Source organism: Schistocerca nitens, chromosome 2, assembly GCF_023898315.1.
Source record: "Schistocerca nitens isolate TAMUIC-IGC-003100 chromosome 2, iqSchNite1.1, whole genome shotgun sequence".
NCBI classification, from domain to species: Eukaryota; Metazoa; Arthropoda; class Insecta; order Orthoptera; family Acrididae; genus Schistocerca; species Schistocerca nitens.
Genome location: NC_064615.1, coordinates 311652255 through 311675106, shown reverse-complemented (window position 1 = coordinate 311675106; position 22852 = coordinate 311652255). Strand labels below are relative to the sequence as shown.

Genomic DNA, 22852 nt, shown 5'->3' with positions numbered 1-22852 from the left:
AATGTGAAATTATGTGATGAATCCAGGGTTACCAATGACTTATAAAATATTGGTAGAAAATATTCACATAAAATTTATCAGCAAAATTTCCACATCATGTATGAATTCGTATAATTTCCCAAATCCTGTATAATGATTGCTGAAATTTCAGTACCTCCCTCCCATTGGGCTCAGCAGTGTTAAACCTGCAGTTGCTGATAATCATTAATAGAAATGTATGAGATTTCTGTAATGAATAAAAAGCCTGCAACCAGATTCAAGGAGGGAGTAAGTGTCCCCTCTTGGCTCCCTTGCAGATGCCTATAGTAATGACACTCAATGTTCAAATCTTCACAGAGGGAGAAATCTTCATCACTGAGATTTTCCTTATTAGTACGGAAGATGTGGTGGTATACAATTACTTCATCGGTATTTTCCAATCACTTGTATCTGACAGCTAGATAACTTATACTGATTCAAATAATAATAAACTGGAGTTAGTAGTCCTAACTGGGTAATAGTAATTAATTGTGTCATACTCCATTTGATTATGTGAAAAAATGTATTTGAATTTACTTTGAGAAGTGAAAATTACCTGTTTCCCAGTAGACAAATTTCATGATTTACATGTCTAGTGGCATTATACACCTCCTGAGTTCTTATTTTGTACAGCTTTAATTATTTTAATAAGCATCACATACACCTACTGTGATAGGTGCGATGACACCTTAGCAACAATTACAGAATATATGACTAGTGTTAGTGTGTGTGTGTATTTTTAATTAATTGATTATGATCTAATATCTTCTCACTTTGGAAGAAATACTTCAGCTACAGAATACCGTTATTGCTGAAGTCACATTATCTTGCCAATTAAAATACCTCGTTGAAGATGTTACACCATGTATATTATTAGTTTATTGTCTATTTTTAGTATTGTTATATATAGTGTAAAACTGATAAGTCACCTATGTCACAATCTTTGATTGTATAAGGCATGTTATGTGATAATAAAAATTGAATTGAATTGAATTGAATTTAACTTCAGCTAGCCTTTGGAAGGTTTTGTTAATTTCTTAAAATTGTCATTATGAGCTTAACTTTATTTACTGAAACAAGGAAGTAATTATTTGGATTTGGTGCTTCTGGTTTTGTATAAGAAAAAAAAAAGAAAGACAACAGTGCTATTCAAATTTTCACACAAATTTAATTACAAAATCACAGTCACATGGTTCACATCTGTGAAACTTAAGCATAAATAACTTAGTGCTGAAATATATTTGGATACATGTCTAGTACTAAAACTTTCAAATAGGAACATTAAGTAAATAGTGCTGAAAGAGGCTCCCTATGTTGATGAAAATGAATATGAAGCTAGTTACAGTATAAAACATAGATGTTGCTGCATGTCAATAATGAACTTATTTTATGTCAAATTACAATAATTTAAACATTTTCATTGCAGTAACTGAATAACCAATGCCCCCCAATTAAGATTTTTAATGTTCAGTAGGTTCCAGCAGAGGTTCTCACAGTTAAAGAATTATTTTTAAAAAATGAGGCATATTTAGAAACTAGACATACACTAAAGGAAGACTGCTCGGTTGTGACCGACATTTACGACAATAATTACAGGCTCCATGGTATGTAGACATATGAAATATCATAGTGCTAAGTCTTAAGTGTCAATGTCACAAGAACATAACACATATATTTCACTTTCATCATAATTTTAGTATTCATATTCTTGATGATGAGCTGCCAATTACTTCTCCATTCATCTTTTGCATGACTAGTGAAAATCCTATCTCCAGGTGATGATTTCAAGCAAAAAGGACATTAATAATGTCAACAGCTAGAAATGTTCCTCAGTTGTTAAATTATGATTTTATTCAGTTGCTTTACAAATATTTTCCATCTCTTCTCACATAATGAAGAATGACTAAGATTTATATTTTCTCACTCAATTATGCTGCTTGAAATAGTCTTAATTGCCATCTGATGCCACTCTCACTCATCACTTACATATTGTATGTCACTTATAACTGCTAGTTGACTCCTGCTTAGGCATACCTACAGGTATTCAGAAACAGATTAAAGCACATACTGCAGTTGTGAGACTGTATATTATAGCTATCCTTCTCTTCCCTCTGCTCTAAAATGACTGCCTTCACAACACTACAACATCGATGAATGATAGATCCATCCTCTCACTTAAAGATCATCTATTTACACAGTATTAGATAGTTAGTGTTGCATATAGACCACCATATCCTCTTTCTAAACACTTTCAGTAGTCTTCCTGTTACATGTATTGTGAGCATACGCTTGAGAGTTCTTGGACTTACGTGATTGGATACTTGTTAGCAGCAGTTGATTGATTACACAAGACTGACTGAAAATCTGATAGTGACAATGTGTAAATAAATGGACACTGATTTCCATATTCAAACTTACTGTGAAAAACACAAATGCAAATCTTCTATTGTACTTTGCTTACTGAGCACAGACAATTCAACCGTTTCTTGTTGCCTGCCAATGAATTTCAGCCTCATTTCATTTTTGTGTATGTAGCTACAAGCAAACAAAACAGATCCATTGCAACTGATCAGCTTACTTTTTGCAGTGAAACTGCTGTGAATCTTTGGCTGTGAGTTAATAAGCAGGGAAGATAGGATTTTTTTCTCACAGTTTTGTGGTATTATGATTACTGACCAAAGTTGCTTGGCTGGACGAATTGTCTGGATCCTTTATTTGCAAAACAGTGGCATCAGCATCATAGAGACCTGTAAAAGATAGATATGTTACAATTAACTGTTATATTCTCAAATTCTTAAACATACTGCTCCCTCCTTGCACTCTGTGACAATAATAGGCTGCTGTTAGTGCAGGTGTGGTGGTTATAAAGTACCAGACCAATTGCTGATCCATCTGACATGTGCTTTTGTGATGTGACCTTTTTCCAAAAATGAAAAAAAACTGTAAGAAGAACACATATCTGTGGCACCCCCTGCATACTCTCTTCTGTAGTACGCTAGTTCTACACACTTGTTTATGAGTGCTCTAAATTTCATATTTTGCCACAGTTCATTATGAGGAATTCTGGATTTTATAACTAGTTGGAAGATATTTTCCTTCCTCAGGTACCAACATATGAAGTATCAGGTTTATTATACAGAGAAAAATAATTTCAGTGAATATCCAAGTGGAAAAGCATGGATGTCAAATTCCTGAACTCACAAAAATTACAATGCTTAGATTTCAGTAGTTATTAAAGAGACCCATATTCTACTTGTGTTCCTATTCTATGGAATTGTGTGATTCTAGTTAACACAAACAGAAACATTTGAATATGATATTGTTTCAGAGTACCCACCTTGCAAAATAGTGTGAAGTTCTTCCTCTGTGGAAGAGCACTGTGTGTCAGTAACTCCCAGTACATCTGAAACATCTGGTCGCAATCTGTGAAATACACAGTGATGACCACGACGGCTAAGATCAGCTGCTAGAGCTCTGATACCTGCAACATTACAAGTGAATACCAGTGTTCCATCTTCTTCTTGCAGAATGTAGGACTGATTAAGCAAAGAGTATTTGAAATATCTGATAACATGTCATACCCTCCCACAAAATGTTAATGTGCACTTCAGTGCAACGACATACAAAAATGATAACAGTGACTAAAATTTATTTTTTTCAAGCAGTTCATTATAGCACTTAATTTGTCTTTAAATGTATTCACAAAATTGCATGGAAATCCTCTGCCTTTTACCTCATTTACATTTTGTACTGTGAAATAAAATTGCAGGTTAGTATGAAATAAGAAAGTGTTGCAAGCAATCTGTATTTAGGTTATTAAATTTCATATAAAAAGAATGGTAAAGGTAAGAAACAACTGCCTACACCCAGCATAATATACCAAGAATAAAATAAAATCAGAAAGGAATCACCATGATATATGTTTCGATGGTGATTACAATAAAATATATAATCAATTCTGAAGTTAGTAAAACTGGGATGGGTTGGATCTGTGCATGCTGTGTGTGGATGCAAGAAGACATGGCCACTGTTCACAAACAGCTAATTGTGCTTTTGGCTATGGTCAGCCATTTTGAACCTGCTGCTTCAGGATGTAGCAGTGGCACAGTTGCATGAGACACCTCAAGTGTTGATTGTTTCACCTATTGGCTCTGCTGACAAAGCACCTCACAATGTGTCCAATGTAGTGGATCTTCCCTCACAAGAGGATGGGTGGCAGGTAGTAACATGTTCATGTCGCTTGAGGTGGAGGGCCAGAAGGAAGGTTGGCTGTCTGGCCTTGCCCATCTCCCCATGCGTGGGGTCCTCCAACAGGGCCTGAGCAGGCACACTAGGGAAGGGGTTTACTAGTTATTGGGAGCACCACCATTAGGCACATTATGGAGCCATTTAGGCATACAGTGTTCAGGGCCTGAAAGAAAGCCAATGTGTTCTCAGTATACCTGCTGGGGGGCCTCATATGAGATGTGGAGAAGGTCTTGCCTACAGCTATTGAGCATTCAGGATGCAATTGTTGGCAAGTTGTGGCTCACATCACCACCAATGATGCCTTTTGTTTGGGTTCAGAGGCTACCCTCAGCTCATATAGGCAGATGGTGGAGGTGGTGAAGACTGCTGGCCTCACTCCTAGCAGAGCTCACAATTTGCAGCATTGGTCCCAGAATTGATTGGGATCCTTTGGTTTGGAGCTAACTAAAGGCTTCATTGTCCCTGTGATGGTCTTGGCTGTGGGTTTCTGGACCTGCATTATTGGGTAGAGAATTGTAGGACTCCCCTTGATAGGTCAGTGAAAGCAGCTGCTTGGGTAGCTCACAGATAGCAAAATCAGACCACATTCAGAGTGAAGACACTTTGACTATCAAAATTTTATCAGTAAATTTTCAATCTATTCATAATGAAGTTCCTGAAGTTACTGCCCTTCAAGAAACTTCTCACACTCAAATTATTCTCAGGACTGAGAGCGGCTGAAACCAATTGACCAACAATTGACATTTGTCTTTAAATATGTCTGCTTGTGAGATGTCTGCTTGTGTCTGTATATGTGTGGATGGATATGTGTGTGTGTGCGAGTGTATACCCGTCCTTTTTTCCCCCTAAGGTAAGTCTTTCCGCTCCCGGGATTGGAATGACTCCTTACCCTCTCCCCTAAAACCCACATCCTTTCGTCTTTCCCTCTCCTTCCCTCTTTCCTGATGAGGCAACTGAATTTTGTGTGTATGTTTGTGTTTGTTTGTGTGTCTGTCGACCTGCCAGCACTTTCATTTGGTAAGTCACATCATCTTTGTATATATATTATTTTGATCCAACATCATCTGATTACAAAAAAAGGTTTTTTTGTTCCAGTCTTCTGGATAAGTCAGAGCCTTACTTACTAGGGTTACATATTATTGGCTGGCACTTTTATCTACACAACTTTTTCTAAATTTAGTTGAGAGAACAGAGTTACATATGTGGACTACACAGAAAAAAAGTTGTTATTGCCATACTTAGATTAAGGAGTCTACAGTTTGTAACAGTATTCATCTCTGACATTCAAATATTTACAGTTTGTGACACAGTCTAAGACCTGAGATTACATATATTTTTAGATAGATGGTCTTCCATCATACGAGTGTACTAAATCTAGAAACTCATCTGTTGAATATACAGGATTGTTTAGGAGCCATAATTTCCAGTCTATTGTGGTGGCAAATGGAAAAGACCAAGTTCATCTGGCTTTGTTTTGTTTTACATACACTGTTCACTCTTAAGCTTGCTTGAATACAGATGTACAGCAATATATCAAGTACTCACCAGATTTCTTTACTTAGGAGTGAAGTACTGTCATTTTATTCTGCTGTCGATTTGACCCATAGTTAGAGAAGTTATTAATAAAACATAGTAGAAAGAACTGGGAATTTATTTCTGTGGAGTTCTCATTTTGGATAATACTGTTCAACTGCCATTACATTTGCTGATGTTCTGCTTTGGTTTGTTCCCCCCAACATTTGGCAATGAGAAGAAAAGGACATAGTAAACAGTCTGTAATGAACCAAATGTGATCCTCATAGTAAATGATTTATCAGACAATGCAGCTGTGATAGCAACAAATAATTCCCATCAATCAAGTTTAGCTAAGAAGGTGAAGAACAGTTTCATAAAATAATAAGTGTTATACTATCAGAGATAATTTATTGGATGAACAATGTTTAGAGGTTTAGTAATGACATTCAGGAGAAGAGAGTTTGAGTCTTCTCTCAAAATATTTTTGTGATTCTTGTGACATTATGAATCAAGTTTTCTTTTACATCAGATCAGAGACAATTAGAATGGAAGCTGAGAGAGGGAATGTCTACCATTTGGGCTCAAAGTTTATTGTACTGGGAAGGGAGAGTTTGCTTTATTGTGGAAGACTATCACTGATTAACACTTACAAATGTTCTATTAGGCAATACAGCAAAATTCTGCACTTGGTATTCCAGAAAACATGTACTTCACAAAAAAAAAAAAAAAAAAAAAAAAAAAAAAAAAAAAAAAAAAAAATAATAATCAAAACTACAAAAACTAAGTGAAGGCAGTTCAGAACATTATTAGCCATTAAAAAAATAAACTCACTATAGCAGACAATATTCCCCTCTCTGATGACAGTAGCAGTGATACAACCATTGACAAATACAGATCATTGGGCACTAAATTTTAATGAATTCTTTCTATCAGTAATTATAATAATAATATACCAGCAGTTGAAAATACAGGGAAAATGGATAATGAAACCAGTTCCATTAGATTTACTTAAACAGGTTTGACATACTCCATCAGCAGACATGTTTTGCCAAATCATCTGTTAGAGAGATCACAAAAATCATTGGGCTACTAAAAAGCAGTAACTCTCCTTGTTACGACAGTATTTCAACTCAAGTATGAAAATCTTGTAGTCTTGTGCTGTCTTGACAGAACCCCCCCCCCCTCCCTAGCCCCCACCCACTGCCTCCTCCATCCATGGAATTAATTACTTTGTAATCAGTCAATGAGTCAAAAAATATTTCCTGAAAAACTGAAGTATGCAGTAGTAATACCCATTTATACAAGTGGAGATAAGCAAGTGAGGACTAATTTTAGTTCCATGTCCTTCCTTCCTGTGTCCTCAACATTTTTATAGGAAGTACTGTATCTTATAACATAGAAGCACTTTTCTGCCAATAAATCATCTAAGTTAGATTTCTGTAAAGGCTTGTCTACAGTGTAACAGCCTACAAATTCTGTTCTGGTAGAACTAAATAATAAAAAAAATCCTATTGCCACTTTCTGTGAACTTAAAAGGCTTATAATTGTATAGATAATGTAAATCTCCTAGGGAGGCTAAAATGCTATAAGGGTACAGGAGTTCCCTTTTCATAGCTGGAGTCATATCTTAAGAACAGAAAACAGTCACATTATGAAGTGCTATCACATGAAAAAACTAAACTCAGACTGGGGGAAACATTAAATATAGTGGTAAGCAAGGTTCAGTGCTAGGCCTGCTTCTGTTCTCAACCTTCATAAGCAATTTATATGGGATGTTGGAGGTCTCAAAAACTGTGATGTTTGGTTATTACACAAGAGTACAGAAAAAGAGCTGTCCATAATAGGCACAGACAAGAGAAATGTGGAACAGAGTTACAAATGGTTCAATGTAAATATTTATCCTACGAACATTGTGGAAATAATAGATTGCTACTCACTGTAAAGATGAGACACTGAATTTCAGACAGGCACAATGAAAAGACAGTTTCATATTAAGCTTTTGGCCAAAGCCTTCATCAGAGAAGAAAATCACACATGCTTTCACAAAAGCAATCACTCCTCACAAATACATGAGTGCTATCTCTGGCTGCTTAGGCCAGGCTGAAACTGAAATGTGTTGAATGGGAGTAATAATCCATAGTGGAGTGGGGAAGTGGGAGGAGTAGACGTATGTGGGTGGGGGAATAGGGAACTGTGCTGCCTGACATAGCATGCAGGGACTAGAGGTGGGAGACAAGGCTATCAGGTGCAGTGTCAGAGGTTGTGGGGGAGGGAGGAAAGGGAAAAAAGGGAGCTGAAAGGACGTTGAAAGGACAGGAAGAGAGAAGGGGAAAAGATCGTTGGGTGCATTAAAAGAGAGCAGTGCACAGTGAGGGTGAGGGGATGTGAGTTCGGAGGAGGTGATAGGATAGAGAGGGTGAAAACTTAGGGTGGAGGGTGTGGGTATAGGAAGTTGCCATATGTTGAGGTGGGATGATTTTGGGAGTAGAGAATGTTTTGTAAGGATAACTCCCATCTGCACAGTTTATCAAAGCTGCTGGTGGAGGTTTGGATCCACATGGCTTGGGTTGTGAAGCAGTCATTGAAATCAAGCATGTTATGTCCAGCTGCATTTTGTGCAACAGGATGGTCCACTTTGCTCTTTGCTATAGTTTGGCAGTGGGCATCCATCCCAGTGGACAGCTGTTTGGTAATTATACCAATACAAAATGCTGAGCAGTGATTTCAGCAGAGTTGGTACACAACATGGCTGCTTTCACAGGTGGCCCAGCCTCTGATTGGGTAGGATAAGCCCATGACAGGACTGGAAAAGGAAGTGCTGGGTAGGTGATTTGGGTAGATCTTGCACCGGGGCCTTCCACAGAGATATGATCCCTATTGCAAGGTGTTAGGGTTGAGAGTGGCGTAGGGATGGACTAGAATGTTGTGGAGTTTGGGTGGGTGACAGAATATCACTTTAGGAGGGGTGGGAAGGATCCTGGGTGGGATGTCCCTCATATTGGGGCATGATGATAGATAACCAAAGCCCTGATGAATGGTTTGTTTCAGTTGCTACAGTCTGGGGTGGTATTGCATGATGAGCGGGGTGCTCCTTTGTAGCTGATTCTTGGGGGTGGTGGGAGGATTTGGGGTATGTGGTGATATGGGATGGGAAATCTGCTTACAGACTATGGGACAGTGTTTGTCTGTGAATGATTTTGTGAGAGCTTCAGCATACTGCCATCACTGCAGATATGCTGCACCTTGGTGGTTAGGATGTCTGTGACGGTGTTTTTGGTGTGGAATGGATGGCTACTGATGAAATTCAGGTACTGTTGGTGTTTGGAGGGCTGTGGACAGAGGTGTGCATGGAGCCCTCAAAGAGGAGGAGGAAGAGGTCAACAGCCAGGAAAGTGGCAAGCTGGGTTAAGAAGGAGCAAGTGAAGTAGATGGGAGAGAAGGGGTTGAGGTTGTGAAGGAATGAGTGCCCTGGCCCTGAGTCCAGGTCATGAATACATCATCAATGAACCTGAAACAGATCAGTGGTCTGTGGTTTTGGTAGGTAGGAATGTTTTCTCTAGTTGGTATAATAATTAGAGGAATGGAAAAATGTAGATGTCATGGAAGTTATAAACTATGGGAAAAAATGCTGGAAAAACAGAAACATTACTTAACCTTCATTATACCAGAATTATGTGAAAATATTCTTGTAGAATATATCCATTCATAAAGCTCAACCATTTGTCCCCAATCCTAAGTGCTGCTTTAAATACCAAAAATTTGGCCCAGTCTACAAATATGGTGAATCTTGTACACTTCCTCTGAAATGTATAAACTGTTTTGATGATCACATGATCTAGCACAGAAAGGGCAGAGTTCATAGTGAGGAAAGAAACATTCAGGAGCTGAAGGTTACCAGAGGAATCCCCTACGGTGAAGCTAAAACGGCTTTTATAGCACTGCAACCTTTATCATTTGTTACTACTTTTGCAATCAGCTCTTCAGAAACCCATAACCAAAAGTAATGCCTCAATACAAACTCAGACATCAGAATCGAGTACAAATACCTGCACTTGATGTACCTGTAGATGAAAACAACACATGGCTCCAAAACCATTCTGTAGTCATCAATGAAAGTTTTAGAAACTGATCCACATAAAAAGGCATAACAGAGACCCAGTGAACCATCACCTTTACTAATACACCCAACATCTCCAATGAGTAAGGAAAAATGCACAAAAAAGCCAATCAGAACAAAAGAAAGCACCAGATAAACCATCAGCTCAGCAAGCATTTTCCCTTTTGATGATTATTTTAGTCTCAAAGACATTAATATACCATGGAGAAACCAGACAGCACAATTCAACCTTACATTTCACCTGACCTCCTTTGTAAATCACCCCTGCTGAGAGAGGAGGAAAATACCCACTAAACAGTGGTATCCACAGGGAATTCCATACTGAAGTGGAACTTAAACAGATTCAGATTGCATGTAGAAGAACTGAAGCTCTTGGATAGGAGAACTAATATTTATCTGCTTACAAAAAACTAATTTCAATGTCACTGGCAAACCCTGTGCTAAGTGTGCTGTTTTTGTCAGCAACAGACACCACTCCCCATCAGTCCCACTTACCATGGACATACACGTAGTTGCAGTGGAAGTTCTAACAACTATTAAGATCACAAAGTGTTCTCTATATCTTCACCACATGATTCTCTCAATGAAGATGCACTCAAAGAGCTTTTCAAGGAACTCATCTATCCTTTCCTTGTATTGGGAAACTTTAATGCACACAGTGTACTATGAGGCTCAACTATCACATGCCCTAGGGGTTGAGTCTTTGAGAGACTGTACCTTTTAGAGGACATATGTCACTCTTGAATTATGGTCAGATCACATGTTTATCTACGTCTGTAGGGTCTTCTTCAGCAACTGACCTTTGCTTCTGCTCTCAAGCTCTTGTTGACTATGTTCAGTGCATGGTGGTCACAGATTTGGATTCCAGCAAATACTTTCCAGTGTAGATCCACCTGATGAATAATGCAGTGATAAAAGGAGATCACAAAGGTGGATGCTTCAAAGGGCAAACTGCAAACCTGTCACCTGGTTCAGATTCATTGATAACATCTTTGTGATCTGGGCTGAGGCTGAGACCATCCTATTCACATTTCTCCAGAACCTAAACACCTTCTCCCCCATTCCCTTCACCTGGCTCTCTCAGCTCAACAAGCCACCTTCCTGTATGTCAACCTCAGCCTCAAAGATGGCTACATTAGTACCTCTGTCCAATGAAACCTGCCAGCCATGAGCAATACCTCCAATTCAACAGCTCCAGCTGTCACCCATTCCATACCAAGTCATGGACCAGCCAGTCATGGACATCAGATCAGTAGTGATTAGAAGTCCCTCTCCAAATATACCAAGGGTCTCAATGAGGGATTTATAGACTAAAATTACACTTCTAGCTGTCTTCAGAAACAGAAGTCCTGTGCCTTCTCTCTCCAGTCCCTTACCCCTTCCCTTATTCCCACTGTTCAGCCATCAAGGAGCATTCCCCTGATAAACCAGTACTTCTCAGGACTGGAGCAGCTGAATCACATTCTCTGCCAGGGTTTTGACTACCTCTCATCATGCCCCAAAAAGAGGAACACCCTACTCACTATCCTTCTCACCGCTTTCACAGAGGTATTTTGGCACCCACCAAACCTACACAACATCCTTGACCATCCCTACTCCACCCCTGCTCCCAGTCCCTTGTCTCCTGGCTCATATCACTGCAACAGACCTGAATGGAAGACCTGTCCCATACATCCTCACACCACCACCTACTTTGGTCATGTAACATGCGTTACCTATCCCATCAAAGGCAATGCCCCCTGTGAAAGCAGTCATGTGATCTACAAACTAAGCTGAAACCACTGGTCTGCTTTCTACATGGACATGACAACCAACAAGCTGTCTACCCACATGAATGGCCACTGATAAACTCTGGCCAAGAGTCAACTGGGCCATCCAGTTGCTGAACATGCTGCTAAACGCATTGTGTTTAACTTCCATGACTGGAATTCTGGTCTGAGCTAGACTTTTTGTTGAGCCTGTCTGCAAGTCTATGTGTCATCCTTACTGAAAGTAGCAATTTAACCTTTTCCTAATATTGTTGAATAAGTATTCTGTTCTATTCTATTCTGTTCAGTGCAGTTATTGCCTGACATGACTATATTTTTACAGGATTCCATGCCATTGTGGGATAGAATATACTAGTGTAGTATTTGATTGTGCTGTGTTGTCTGTATGCATGTGACAGGTGCACATTTGTGCATTTCTCACAAATGTCACTCATGTGGCAAAGAGTTGAACCCAAGATTAGCACAGTGATAGTCCATGACATGTTGTAATTTACGTTAACACCAGAATATCAAATTAGGAGAGTTATGAAGGATAGAAGGAAGATTAATGATGATGAGAAAGGAACAATTAAGCTGAAATGAATAGGATACTAGCAAGTAATATGAATGAATAACTGCATCAAACCAATGTTTGGGTTTATAACCAAAATATTATTTATGATAAATAATGAAAGTCATTTTCACATAAAATAAGATATTCATTACCCAGATATGATGTATATATTGTCCATGTGGTATACGAGGTCTGTTCAAAAAATTTCAGAACATTTGTAATTTCGCACCAATGGTGTGTTGAAGCGAAATGTGGTTGGCATACCTGCACATGGCAGTGTTAAATGTGTAACTGCCAGAAATTTCATTGTTCAGTGCTGTGTTGAGCAGAACACTGTGTTGCACAGTTTACAAATTTCACAATGGCAGAGTTAGAGGAGCAGCTCATCTGCATTAAATTTGGTGTAACACTCAAGAAAACTTTTATAGAACACAGAGAAGTACCAAATGATGCAGGAAGCCAGTGGTGATGAGTACTTAAGCTGTACTTGGTCTTACAAATGGTTCACATGATTTAAAAATGGCCAGACAGAAATTAAAGATGACCCTCATTCGGTATGGCCTTTGACATCTACCAACAATGCTCTTGTCAGGAATGTCAATGAAATTATGCATGCCAATTGAAGACTGACTGTCTTCATCACATTGTTGAATTATAGTTCATTATTAATGAACAGCACAAAAGGCATTCTATGTGGAGCCAACTTTAATATAATGTATAATTTGAATCTCTCTATATCTTTGAGGGTTAAAACTGATAATGTGAGCTGTGGAACATAGTGTTTGAGCAGGCTACACAAATATTACATAGATTTGAAGAATGCCCTGCGTGATGATCTCAGATAATTATGTCTAAAAATGATTTGCAGAAAGTAGTAGCACTGTGTGGCACCAAAACAAAGTAATTCTCATGGTTGCAAGCATCTGCTTTAATTTCAGTTTCCTGTATTTTCCATGTGTCTCTGCACTGCTATTGAAATATGCTTTGTATACCATAAAGTATTTTTCATTATCATGTGAGTGAAAGAAAATATTTTTAGTTCTATGTATGTAAATCAAAGAGGGTGATGGGATGATTCTCACAAGGGAACCTCCCCATCGCACCCCCCTCAGATTTAGTTATAAGTTGGCACAGTGGATAGGCCTTGAAAAACTGAACACAGATCAATTGAGAAAACAGGAAGAAGTTGTGTGGAACTGTGAAAAAATAAGAAAAATATACAAACTGAGTAGTTCATGGGAAGATAGGCAACATCAAGGACACTAGGAACATAGGAGCGCCGTGGTCTCGTGGTAACATGAGCAGCTGTGGAATGGGAGGTTCTTGGTTCAAATCTTCCATAGAGTGAAAAGTTTATTTTTTTATTTTCAGTTTAAGTGACAAACTCTTATGTTTTCATCACTTTTTTGGGAGTGATTATCACATCCACAAGAAAACCTAAATCGGGCAAGGTAGAAGAATCTTTTTACCCATTTGCCAAGTGTACAAGTTAGGTGGGTCGACAACACATTCCTGTCATGTGACGCACATGCCGTTACCAGTGTCATATAGAATATATCAGATGTGTTTTCCTGTGGAGGAATCGGTTGACCTATGACCTTGCGATCAAATGTTTTCGGTTCCCATTGGAGAGGCACATCCTTTCGTCTACTAATCGCACTGTTTTACGATGCGGTCGCAAAACACAGACACTAAACTTATTACAGTGAACAGAGACGTCAATGAACGAACGGACAGATAATAACTATGCAAAAATAAAGAAAGTAAAATTCTCACTAGAGGGAAGACTTGAACCAAGGACCTCTCGTTCAGCAGCTGCTCACGTTACCACGAGACCACGGCACTCCTGAGCTCACATTGTCCATGATGTTGCCTATGTGGCCCATGGACTACTCAGTTTGTATATTTTGCTTATTTTTTCACAGTTCCACACAACTTCTTCCTATTTTCTCAATTGATCTGTGTTCAGTTTATCAAGGCCTATCCACTGTGCCAACTTATAACTAAATCTGAGGGGGGTGCGATGGAGAGGTTCTCTTGTCAGTCTAGATGGCACAGAAAAAAATCTCTTTAATTTATTGGTCTTATTAGATTCCTGAATTACATTGAAAAAGAACCATGAAGGGTATGAAGGTGGGAAAAGAAAAGAAAAAGAAGCAGTGTTTTCTCCAGATAATAATTTTTCATCATATTAGCCAAACACACTGACTGCCTATGTCTTTCATTCTCGTAATTAATTTCTTCAGTTTTTATTTCCATGGCCATAATTTATTCTATGCACACACACACACACACTAGCATAACATATTTAGACTGAAATTTTTGTAGAAGTGTCATGAGTGAATTTCCATGTATAAAACAGCTCAAATGACCAATTACTTTATCACTGAGTTAGTGTGTTAAATATTTGCCTTTAAGTGTGTAAGTGAGCAAAATCCTAGGAAAGGTTTGAAATTATGCTTTGTTTGCTGGAAGTTGCTAAAACTGGGCGAATATAAACAGGACATTTTGCACTCCATTTTAACCAAAGTACAGTTTTCATGCATCTAAATGTTTTTGACATCAAAACATCTCATGAGAAATGTGACGTACAATTATATAAATTTGCAGGCACATTCTGTAATATATGTAGATGTTGCTTGCAAAGTGTATTGCAAATAGAGCTCATAGTAAAGAAGTAATAAATTAAAGTTTTATTGCATTTTAAGCCAAAAGTAATGTTTCACACATCTAAATGTTTACAATTAATATCTCCTGAAATATGTTTTGTACAGTGATGTAATTTTGCAGGTAAAGAAATCCAGTGGTATATCTGGATAATGTCTGCAATTTGTGTTGTAAATAGGGTCAGTAGTGAAGAAACAACAAATTAAAATCAAATAATGGGAACTCCAGTTTGGAATATCAACAATATAATAAAAAAGGTAGATAGCTACTCACTGTAAAGATGACACATTGAGTTGCAAACAGGCATAATGATAAGACTGTTACACATTTAGCTCTAGGGAAACACACACACACACACACACACACACACACACACACACACACACACACACAAATTCATTCACGCAAGTGAGCACACCTCGCACACGCATGACGGCCATCTCTGGTAGCTGAGACCGGAATACTTCATATGTGAGTGAGGTGTGCTAACTTGTGTGAAATGAATGTGTGTGTGTGTGTTTTACCTTTTCTGAAAAAGGCTTTGGCTGAAAGTGTAACAGCTTTTGCCGTCTGCAACTCAATGTGTCATCTTTATGATGAGTAGGTATCTTTTGCCGGAAATGGTGAAAATGTAGTAAGCAATAAATTCTTTTGCATTGATAATTTTGTGGAGGTAAAGATTTGAAATTATGTGTAATCTCTGCTGGAAGTTGCTAAGTGTTCTCATTCTCAAATACTGTATGAATGAAGTTTGTGTATGTGTGTGCCATCAGGTATGATGCCTCAAGACACACACACACACACACACACACAGTTTCTAACTGTAATACTTGTCTTATTGTGTTAAATTTTTAAAATAACATTATACCTCTTAAGCAGTACATTTTAAAGATTTAAATTCAGTCAATAATTACATGAAATATTGTGAATATAATCTTTGTTGCTCCTAAGTTGCAACTGGTTCTGGGATAGCATTTTAGTAATATAAATAATTGCACAAAATTTGAGAATTGTAAATTCTATGCATATCACTCTATGTAATGCAATAGATACTGGTAGTGGTAATTAAAGCAGATCAAAATAGGGGGATGTTTTTTGCATCTCTAATATACAAAACCAGGCAATGATGTCATTAGATATTTGAAACATACCTCTTGCTGCTGTGAAGTCTGCATGCTGGACATGCTGACAGTCAATCACAACTGGCAAATTTTCTTCAGCACAATTGGCACTTGCTTTGGCAACAGCATCTCGTAGAAAATCAACTGCTGGGAAAAGCAGTCCAGCTCCAGGTCTCACCAGCAAATATTCAGGACCAGCTGGTGGACACTGAAAATAGGAATTATATTTTTATAATAGTGAAAAATTGTTGCACACAGATACAAATATTTCAAGCTCTGTATTAACAATTTTACAAGTTGCCAATGATGTGCTCTGTGAACTATGTTGGTGAAAAGGAGACTGGAACTAACTGCTCTTGTTTCATTGGTTTGTTTATCAAGAAGAAGAACCTTTAGGAATGTGGAATTAGTCAAAGTATACCATTAACAAAAGAAACAACTCTCATAAACTTAATATGTACACTAAATTAACAAATTTCTGTCACTGTACTGCTTAGTATCTTTTGTGGCTATACAATCTAAATGTAAAATTATAAATTATTAATAAAGTCACTATTAAAAAAAACTTCATCCTCAGTTGTATTAAATAGCTGCTGTTTATCTTCCACTGCAGGGCCTATGTGTTCCTGGTCTGCCTATTAATTCAATGAGTTCTTTCAAGACAAATTATTGAAAGTATTTGCTGTGACAACAGTATCAGTAGAAGAGAGATACTTCCTGATTGAAGTTTGGGGCCAGTAAAAGAGACATACAGGATGGCTCTGATGGTAGTGTAGTTCCCATGAAAGGCAGAGATCTGAGCTTGAGACAAGGTCAGATACAAAGTTTCAACTCCCAGGAATGATGAAATTTAATATACCTGTCAGACTATAGGAAAGATGAAAAAATGAGTCTAACGCAAGATGCAAAAGATATAATGAACTGTCTAGAATTTTCAGAGCATAATTCAGAAATTTAGCAAATACCATTCAACTACTGAAGCAAACTTATATATCAAAACTGAAATCTAAGGATTTACTACCCTGAATAATTTTCTGTCAGTCAGTACTGATTTCTGCACCACAATATGTGATTTATAAAATCACAGACAAATAATTGATGCACAGTACAAACTACCACTTCTGAGTTCCCTGGCTTGCTCACTTCATTGATGATGACTTGTCTTTTAGTGAGTAATGGAGTGGATCATCATTTGTATTATTTGGTAATTGGTTAAATGGAGTTCAGTAAGCACAACAAATTGAGACATCACTGTTAGTTTATTGTATCCCTTGTCAAGAGCTCTTCTTAAAAAAAAATTCATTTTTCATTACTGCTTCAGTCTTGTGTGGCATATCTTATTTGTGAATTACTGTTCAATGTTCTTCTGACATGTGAACATAAAATTCAGTACACTACTTGGCTAACTTATGATACTTCCTCCAACTGAGTGTTCACAACTGGGAACATCTGTAGACTCAAATTTAACAGCTCCCACATGGTGCGTGCTCATAAACAAGCAACCGTAAAACTCATTGTTGAGCCCTGAGATGCTAAACCATGTGTTACCAATACTCACAGTAGTTGTATTTGTTCTTGTAGTGATCAAGATACAGCAACAGTGACCGCACACATTTTAAAATGTTTCTAAAGAATTACAAACTGTGTTAGTATTCTTTTTTCTTCCAAACAGCTAGAAATGCTATTACTAGTGAGGGAATATGGTATAGTTGTAGGTAAACAACTAGAATTCTCTCATATACAGATTTATTCTCACTTAACTTCTATACAGATACAAGTCCGGAGACTAACTGCCGTTAGCGTCCAACATCCTGCCCCAAAGCCTTCTCCTCAAAGATAGCACACTTGCGCACAGAACAAATATCGATATTTATGGCGCTCTACACCACATAGCCCCCCCCCCCCCCAGTATGGAGTACGTCCCTGTGAATGGGGGGGTGAGAAGTTAGGAAGGTAACGCACAGTTCTTCTGTGTCAGGCGGAAGCAGTCGACTGGTGGGAGACCAGGGGGTGAAACCCGGTACGTCGACGGTGAAGTCAGCAAGTGACGCCGGCAGCTGAAGACGACGTCCCGTCCTGGAGTGGAGGTGTAGCACTTCGTCAGCTGGCAGACAGAGAATCACCTTGCCAGAAGGCCTAACAAAGGCACGCAAATTGCCACACGAAGCACTTCCACTCAATTTAAAGCGGCGCACCACACAAGATTCTGCACTTCCTCCCTCAGTATTGTCACACGCGAGTACCACACACACCGTATCGCCATCTACGACAACAGATAATTTATGCATGTCATCAGGGTGCACATGTGTTGTGAATTCTTGGATGGCACCTGTATGAGCAATGGTAGGGAGGCAGGGAGGTGTGGGAAAGCCATGGCAGGGGGAAGCATCTGCTAAGAGGGGGATGGCACGTGCACTGGACTGTGCAGGAGACAACCTCGGGCGATCAGCTGACAGATGAGGGAGCGTGACCGAAGGCAACGAGGAGCCAACATGGATTGAACAGTGTGACAAAGAGCTGTCACACAAAGATGGTAACACAATGGTAGAATCCGAGTGGTTGGCAGTTCGACTGCGAGGGCTGTGAGGAGTGAAGCCCTGAAAAGATTGGCCACTCGAATTAGATGAACGCGGAGAAGGAGCAGTGCTCGGCAGAGAAGCACGCTGTGGAGAATCAATACCCAAATGCATGGTGTGGGAAGATGGATGGCCGCTCAAAGCAGGAGTGGGAGAAATAGGGGCAGAATCAGGGAGGTTCACCTGAGGCTCAATGAAAGCTGGTTTCACTCGGTTGAGTGAGGCCATGGTTACAGAGTCTTTTGTGAGGAGATCCATGTTATTCTCAGAGCATTTGACGACCTTGTAAGGACCTGTGTAGGGCGACTGAAGCAGGGCTTTGACTGAGTCATCTCTGAGAAACACGTACTCACAAGAGTCTAGCGTGCGCGGTACGTACACGCGCGAAGGTGTATGAGCAGCCGGAGGTGGCGGCTGAATTTTGCTGCAGTGCAAGCGCACCCGCTCGAGAAGTGAAGGGAGTTCAGAGGGCCGTGGAAGTGGGGTCGGAGTGACTAATTCTCCAGGCAAAACCAGAGGTTGGCCATACACAAACTCGGCTACGGAACCCTTGAGGTCTTCCTTGAAAGTCGCACGAAGGCCAAGGAACACGAAGGGCAGTGCCTCTGTCCATAGTGAGTCATGGCAACGCAGGGCAGACTTTAAGGTGCGTTGCCATCGCTTGACAAGCCCATTGCTTTGGGGGTGGTATGCAGAAGTATGAATTTTGACAATACCACACATTTTACATAAGTCAGAGAAAACTGAAGACTCGAATTGTCGCCCCTGGTCAGTGGTGAGGTAAACAGGTGAGCCAAATCTAGAGATCCATGAATCTAAGAATGCTCGACTTACTGCCTCGGAGGTAATGCTCGGAATAGGCACAGCCTCAGCCCGCCGAGTCATCCTGTCAATAGCTGTGAACAAGTAACGGAAACCCTCGGAGGGGGGCAAAGGGCCTACGAGGTCGACATGAACATGGTGAAACCGGCCTGGCAGTTGGGCAAAACAGCCAAGGGGTGGAGAAGTGTGCCTGGAAACTTTGTTCTGTTGACACACCATGCATGCCCTTGCCCAAGACTGACAGTCACGGCGCATGTCTCTCCAGACAAACCGTTCAGTTACCAGACGGGTGGAAGCTTTGACACCGGGGTGTGCTAATGTGTGTAATTTGTCAAAGACCTGGCGTTGAAGGGGCTTAGGAATGAATGGCCGCAACGTACCAGTCAATTCATCATACCACACCAAGTCAGATATGCCAGGGAAAGTGGAGCGTACCGGTTGGAGAGAGGAGCTGTGGTCTGAAATTAACTGCATGGTATCGGGGTCTGCCGATTGCAACCGAGGTAGGTCCGTTAAGTCAATTAAGGTTGTGACAGCACCAACACGCGAGAGAAAATCAGTGACCACATTGTCCGCTCCTTGGATGTAGCGAATGTCATTTGTAAATTGCAAGATGTAATCAATGTGACGAAAGCGTCATGGAGGCGGATCAGCCGCAGGATTTTTTATGGCAGGAACCAACGGCTTGTGATCAGTGAGCACATAGAAATCTCGTTCCTCAACATCAGTTCTGAAGTGTCTTATGGCCTCGTAAACTGCAAGTAATTCTCTGTCGAATGCTGAGTATTTCTTCTGCGCGTTGTTTAGTTTTTTGAGAAAAACTGCAGGGGAGTCGTAATATCGTTGTATGTCTGACTCAGTACTGCACCGATAGCATTGTCACTAGTGTCAGTAGTGATAAACATTGTGGCGTCCGCCCGTGGGTGAGCAATAGTGACAGCGGAGGCCAACAGCTGTTTGAGTTCATTAAATGCCTTGTCCATGTCTGGTGTCCATGGTACCTGGCAGGGGCCAGAAGTTTGTGGGCCAGCGAGAGCATCTGTGAGAGGAGCCTGCACCGCAGAAGAGGCTGGCAAATGTTTCCGGTAATAATTAACTGTTCTGATGAACCTGCGTAATTCCCTATAGGTCTGAGGGCGTAGCATCTCGAGAACAGGCTTGATCTTGTCCTGTGGTGGTGTCAGACCGTCCGATGACACAACATAACTTAGGAACGTGACGGATGACTGGTGCAATTGAGGCTTTTTATTGTTCAGTTCAATACCAGCGGCTGCTAAAATATCCGTCACGACTTGAACACGCTCCTTACTCTGTTCTAAAGTAGAAGCAAAAACCAATATGTCGTCCATGTATACGAAACATTGTCTAGATGGGATAAAGTTTGATTGATGAAATGCTGCCATGTTTGGGGGGCGTTTTTCAACCCAAACGGCATAAATTTGTATTGGAACAGCCCGAAGGGAGTGGTTATGGCAGTCTTTTCAATGTCCTCCGGAGCCATAGGAATCTGATGAAATGTGTGCTTACAGTCCAAAACAGAGAAGTACTTTGCGCCTGCGAGTGCATGATTGAAGTCTGCGATGTGTGGAACCGGATATTTATCAATGATGGTGCGGGCATTTAAATGCCTATAGTCTCCGACCATAGGCCAAGTACTGTCTTTCTTTTGGTCAAACAGGATAGGACTAGCCCAGCAACCGGAAGAAGGTTCAATTATTCCCTTTTGTAACAGATCGTCCAATTGTTCTTTTGAAATTTTCATAAATTCCGGCTTGAGGCGGTGTGGGCGTTGCGATAAGGGTGGCCCATCGGTTAGACGTAACCGATGAACTGTGCCATTAGTGACTACTGCAATACGTGGTGTGGCACGACAGTCAGATATCCGTGAAGCGGAGCAAGCAGTGGCGGACGGGCCAAGCTGTGGCGCTGAGGGCACGGAAGTACAGGTGTGCCACCCACTCGTAGGCTGCGTAAAGGCCGCACACGTGTTAACATGGGCGAGGTTGGCACACTGGTTCTTGGTAGCGGGCCATGCCGCTACGAGCGCTGTAGGCACGAGTGGGTGTGGCCGGACAGCAGATGGCCATAGTTCATTGCCACGAGCTTGGCAAGTTAATTGTCCATTCGGAACGCAAGGAGCATGAGCACTCGGGCATACCCTATCATTACAAAAGGGGGTGCTGACACAGTTTACAGAGTTCACAACATTGTCGTTAACGTGCGCGGGCACGGGAACACCAGATTGGCACAGACTGACCTCGTCTGTAGCCGACGAGTCGTCTGCTTGTAGTGCCGCGAGGCGTTGTTGTGTGGAGGCCAACTCATGGTGTATGTCGCGGAGATGCAGCAGCATTTCCTTACGTTCCATCCGCAACTTCGAAGACTTGGCGCACTCCACTAGCCACTTGTTTTTCCAAGATTGCAGCTCCAAGGATAGGTTTACACACTTCTTAGCACAGCACACATGTTTGGTGTTAGCCGAACTGTCACTCGGCGAAGCAAAAGGAATGTGTTTGTTAAGGGAGGGGTAAAACACAGTATTTTGCACAAAATCTAGTGACAACTGATAGTGCTTGAGGAAATCAATTCCGAGAATAGGTTCTTCAATTGTTGACACTAGAAACGTCCACTCCAGCTTGCACTTGGGCGAAAGTTTCACTGTATACAAAGTGGAACCCGAACACTGTAGGGTAGACAAGTTCACTGCACGAATTACTGTTTTGTGTGGTTGCACTTTATTGGTTGCTAGGCAAACCGGCAGCAAAGAGACGTCTGTGCCAGTGTCTACCAGAAAACATACACCTGACCGTAAATCGCGAACATAGATTCGACCACACTTACTGTTATTGTCCGAAACGGAGTGCAACGTGGGATGGTGCCCGTTGTTTACATTGCAGGAGGTGGCACCGTAGCCTACCTGCGGTTGGAGTTTGAGTAAGAACACAGTGACTGGCATTTGCGAGCTTGCTCCCCGAATCTCACATGGAAGAAACAGTAAGGTTGGGCGGGCCTGTGCACCTGTGGGTAGTTGCTAGGTGACGGAGTATGTGCCCCAGAGTCTTCCACAGAGGCCGATGCACTGTCGTTGCGGGGAGTCGAAGGTGCAGGCAGGGCGGCTAGTTTAACAAACTTGTTATTAGCAGCACCAGACAAGGTCGTGGTGTCAGAAAGCGTCTTAGTGCGGTCACGTCCAGAATGCAGTGCACGGAGCTCACGTTGCCTGGCGGAGTATGCTCTGTCGGCGGCGCGTAAACGTTCATTTACTGGCCTATCTTCATACGCAGAGATTGCAGTCTGGACAGGCAAAGGCAGCTTTTCAGTCCAGATTTCTGCGAGCATGTCATCAGGCATAACTTGCTCATCGACGAGAAGACGGATGCACCACCACAGCTGGGACGGAGACCTGTCGCCGAGACACTCTTCGTAGATGAGCTGTCGCACATTTT

The 22852-nt window shown here is 40.7% G+C and overlaps 1 protein-coding gene across 2 annotated transcripts in view; it reads right to left on the bottom strand.

The window, feature by feature from the left end:
• Positions 1-1847: 1847 nt before the first annotated feature.
• The window catches only part of LOC126234383 (sodium-independent sulfate anion transporter-like), a 337508-nt gene continuing 316503 nt past the window's right edge, over positions 1848-22852 (bottom strand). For both annotated transcript variants that reach the window (XM_049943069.1, XM_049943070.1), the window contains exons 10-12: positions 16039-16216; positions 3356-3499; positions 1848-2765 (exon numbers count right to left, since the gene is read on the bottom strand). In XM_049943069.1, coding sequence (XP_049799026.1) covers positions 2665-2765; positions 3356-3499; positions 16039-16216 — 423 coding nt within the window. In that variant the 3' untranslated portion in view covers positions 1848-2664. The remainder of the gene's footprint in view (positions 2766-3355; positions 3500-16038; positions 16217-22852) is intronic.